This window comes from Suricata suricatta, chromosome 7 (genome assembly GCF_006229205.1).
Source record: "Suricata suricatta isolate VVHF042 chromosome 7, meerkat_22Aug2017_6uvM2_HiC, whole genome shotgun sequence".
Lineage (NCBI taxonomy): Eukaryota > Metazoa > Chordata > Mammalia > Carnivora > Herpestidae > Suricata > Suricata suricatta.
The window spans coordinates 74,724,618-74,729,486 of NC_043706.1; the positions used below are offsets into that span (position 1 = coordinate 74,724,618).

The window sequence follows — 4,869 nt, forward strand, 5'->3', positions numbered from 1 at the left end:
GGGGGAACGGAGGAGGGAGAGAGAGTTGGGGAGAGAGAGGGATGCAGAACTTGAGAGACTATTGAAAGCTGAGAATGAACTGAGGGTTGGGGGGGGAGGGGGGAGGGGGGAAGACAGGTGGTGGTGATGGTGGAGGGCACTTGAGGGGAAGAGCACTGGGTGTTGTATGGAAAACAATTTGACAATAAAATATTATGGGGAAAAAAAAAAGAGTCAGAGGAGTAACTGACTGAGCCACCGAGCCACCCCTAGAGTAGCTTTTAAAAGCTTGATGAAGCTGAATTATATGGTTTTTTTTTTTTACTTCATGCTTTCAAAATAACAGTTCCTAATTGTGTCGATTATCAAACTAAAATTTCTGAAGTTTTCTCTTATGCATGCTACTTTCCAAACTCTCAGTCTCCCAATCAGAGTGGAAAGGCCCTTTTATTTAGAACTACTCTGCCAACAAACCTCACGAAAAACATAATTTAGAATTAATTTTTGCAGAAAAAAAGAACTTTACTTCACTTAAAGAGAAAGAGGTCAGATGGAGAAAAGAAACATACAGGACACAGGGGAAAATGTAGAGACATTGCCCCAAGCTAATAGATGGCTCAGCAGCGACCTAGCTCTCTGATTCCAAAGCCCATATACTTTCAGTGTGACAGCCTGTCTTAGATATAAATGCAAGTTTGAACTCATTATAAAAGAATGGGAAATAACCAGTGGAGAAGAAAATATTTAATTTACAAAAAGGAGGGGACTGTTGGTGGAGCAAGTCACACAGAAGAACTAGAGCAACATACTAATTTCAAAAGGGGGTACATCCACAGAAATGCTATAAAACCATAATGAAAGCAGAGAGGCAGAATGATTCCCATTTTGCTGCAGAAAACTAAAGACGGTCTTAAAAATAATTGCCCCATTTTTGGTCTTTCGTGATCATTTCCTTTTACTTTTCATATCTAAAGAATAAATGGAAACCATCTCCCCGTCTCCTTGGTTTTTGCGTCAATGGGCAGAAGAAATTAAATCCGGAGCTAAATAAATCTCACCCTGGCTGGAGACTTTTATTCCGGCCCCCTGACTTCCAGTCCCCAGTCCATCCGAAGACTCCTACACACTCAACTCCACATTTTACACATCCGCACCAGCTCCTGCCCTCATTCTTGGCTAACATCGCTGTGCCTGTGAAGCCCAATCCATGTCCATCTATGTCCCTTCTTAAAACCGAAAAATGTCAGTTTCCTTTAAAGTTTTCCTGGACCTAATCTCACAGAGACAAATCACAGGATTTGATTGATGCTCTGACCAGTAGCCATTGGCTGTGAATCTTCCTATGTAGATTTTAATTGTTTTGTTTTCATGAGTATACATTTATATTTTAGTTTACAGTAGTTTCCTCTTTTCGCACGAGATGTATTCCAAGACTCCCAGTAAATGCCTGAAATTGCAGGTAGTACTGAATCCTGTATGTACTGTTTTTTTCCTGTACTCACATACCTATGATAAAGTTTAATTTATCATTAAATACAGTAAATATTAACAATAATAAACAATAGAAATATTATAACAATACACTATAATAAAAATTATGTGGGGGACCTGGGTAGCTCAGTCGGTTAAGTGTCTGACTTCAGTTCAGGTCATGATCTCACAGCTTGTGAGTTCGAACCTCGCCTGGAGCTCTGGGCTGACAGCTCAGAGCCTGGATCCTGCTGTGGATTTTGTATCTCACTCTCTGCCCTTCCCCCACTTGTGCTCTGTCTCTCAAAAATAAATAAACATTAAAAAACTTATTTTTTAACTATGTGAATGTGGTCTCTCAAAATATCTTATTGTGCTGTACTCACTTTTCCTGTGATGATGTGACATAAAATGCCTACGTGATGAGATGACATGAGGTAGAGGACATGGACATTGTGACATATCGCTAGGCTACTACCGACCATCTGCCGATTCGTCAGAAAGAGGAAAATCAGCTGGCAGACTTGGTAACTGAAAATGCGGAAAGCGAAACTACAGATAAGGCGGACTCCTGTATTTTTTTTATATGCCTTACAATTATGCCTTCAATAAGTATCAGTATCTCAGTGATTGCCCAGCTTAATCACAGCTATGCAGGAGATGTCCGTAGGTAGGTAGATCAATCAATCAATCGATAAATGGATATTTAAAGAACACAAATGTTAACCAAAACTAAACACATTTTTCTTAAGTGTAGACTTCTTTGAGCTTGGTGATGAAGCTGTTTCACAGTCAATTTACCGTTTTACTCCGAGGACAATTTGCCATAAACATCAAAGTAATGTTATATGCTTCCTTTCTCTCTTTTCTCCAAAGAAATGCACAGTGTGATAGTAAAATGTCAGAAATAATTAGATAAAATCACACAATTCCATTGTGATACTAAAACATCTTTGGAGTTGAAATTTGCTATGGAACTTTAAAACTGGTTTAAAATCTGCTTACTATAAACAATATAATTTTTTCTTTAATGTTCCAGAATTTCTAAAACATGATACAATGTGAATGTATGTTTCCAAATGGAAAAAAAAAAACCTTTTTACGTATAAATGTTACATAAACATTAATAATAGAAATAAGAAAGTAATTCAGGTGGCAAAATAGACAAAGTTGATGTCTTCATGAAAAAGATTTTGGGAACTTAACTTTTTAAAAAGTATCTTTTTGTTGCAACTTGTGGTTAGCACAGCATAAGGAATAAACTTGCGAATCACTATGTTGTACACCTGAAATTAATGTAATATTGTGTGTCAACTATAATTTTTAAAAGGTATCTTTTGAAGAACAATGTAAAAATGAACTTCACTCCCAGAGATAAAAAAGGAAATTATATAAAAAATATGTGTGAAGAATTTATGAATACAAAAATATTGTAATATCTTTCAGAGGGAAAAATAGTACTTTTTCATTCATTAACCAATAGCATACTATTTTCCAGGGACCTTCCACTCAGAAGAAATGCTGTGGTGCTTCCTTTTACCCCATACAAAATGGAACGTAAGAAACTACATAGCTCAACAAACTAGTCTTCTTATAAATGAGAGGCACTGAAGTCTGGGTAGCTTCCAGCTGAGGGAAAATAACCAACAGCTTCTCCACAGTGTAGATTGAAATAGGGAAAACATGAATATCACTAACTGTACCACAGAAGCCAGTGTGGCTGGGAGACCCAAGACCATCACTGAGAAGATGCTCATTTCCATGACTCTGGTGATCATCACCACCCTGACCATGTTGCTGAATTTGGCCGTGATCATGGCCATCTGTACCACCAAGAAACTCCACCAGCCTGCCAACTACCTGATCTGTTCTCTGGCCGTGACGGACCTCCTGGTGGCAGTGCTCGTTATGCCCCTGAGCATCATGTACATCGTCATGGACAGCTGGAAACTAGGGTACTTTATCTGTGAGGTGTGGCTGAGTGTGGACATGACCTGCTGCACCTGCTCTATCCTCCATCTCTGTGTGATTGCTCTGGACAGGTACTGGGCCATCACCAATGCTATTGAGTATGCCAGGAAGAGGACGGCCAAGAGAGCTGGACTGATGATCCTCACCGTCTGGACCATCTCCATCTTCATTTCCATGCCCCCTCTGTTCTGGAGAAGCCACCGCCAACTCAGCCCGCCCCCCAGTCAGTGCACAATCCAGCATGACCATGTCATCTACACTATTTACTCCACACTTGGGGCATTTTATATCCCCTTGACTTTGATACTTATTCTGTATTACCGGATTTACCATGCAGCCAAGAGCCTTTACCAGAAAAGAGGATCAAGTCGGCACTTAAGCAACAGAAGCACAGATAGCCAAAATTCTTTTGCAAGTTGTAAACTTACACAGACTTTCTGTGTGTCTGATTTCTCCACTTCAGACCCTACCACAGAGTTTGAGAAGATCCACACCTCTATCAGGATCCCTTCCTTCGACAATGATCTAGATCACCCTGGAGAACGGCAGCAAATATCTAGCACCAGGGAGCGCAAGGCAGCACGAATCCTAGGACTGATCTTGGGTGCATTCATTTTGTCATGGCTGCCATTTTTCATCAAAGAGTTGATTGTTGGTCTGAGCATCTATACAGTGTCCTCCGAAGTGGCTGATTTTTTGACGTGGCTTGGTTATGTTAATTCTCTGATCAACCCTCTGCTCTACACAAGTTTTAATGAAGACTTTAAGCTGGCTTTTAAAAAGCTTGTTAAGTGTCGAGAACATACTTAGGTTGCAAAAAGCCAAAAGGCATTACTTTTACCAGCTTGTGAGTGGACAAGGGTAAGGGGTACAACTTATTAATCTGTGAACATAGTTGGTTCAGGAGAGTTTGTCAGTTAGTGCGGTCTTTTTGTTTGTTTTGTTCTGTTTTGTTTGAGGTTTGTTATTTGGTGTGCCGTTTTCTACCTCTGGTTTTATTTGTGGTACATGATTTCAAATAAAAATTATCATATAAAGACAGAAATGTCATACAAGTAATAATAAGGTGAAACAGTACCTCCTTTTTTTTAGCCATTTCAGTTAATCCTGCCATTAAAAGAATGCCAAAATAAATCTTCATTTGCAGAATTTCTCATTACGTATAAATCAAATACCTGATAACTTGCCTTCGTGTGGCATTAAACCCGAAGTCATGGCTCCATATTCATGCAAATTTTAGTGGGAATTGCATGACTCCATAAAGCATTAAAAAAAAAAAAAAGTGATGTGCTGTCCTCTGCTTGCAGACCTGAACTAAAGGCATTTACTGTGACTACATAGCCCATTCCTTTTAGGCACAAATAGTACAGCTGATGTGTCTTTTTTAGTTCATGATTAAATACAGTTCCTCATTCTCTAAAGAGATCCTGGAATTAATCCTCTGCTTTT

General features: G+C 39.2%; 1 protein-coding gene across 3 annotated transcripts in view; it reads left to right on the forward strand.

The window, feature by feature from the left end:
• Positions 1-4,554, forward strand: part of HTR1E (5-hydroxytryptamine receptor 1E) — a 78,060-nt gene extending 73,506 nt beyond the window's left edge. For all 3 annotated transcript variants that reach the window (XM_029944907.1, XM_029944908.1, XM_029944909.1), the window contains one exon: positions 2,948-4,554. In XM_029944907.1, coding sequence (XP_029800767.1) covers positions 3,133-4,230 — 1,098 coding nt within the window. In that variant the 5' untranslated portion in view covers positions 2,948-3,132 and the 3' untranslated portion in view covers positions 4,231-4,554. The remainder of the gene's footprint in view (positions 1-2,947) is intronic.
• Positions 4,555-4,869: the final 315 nt, after the last annotated feature.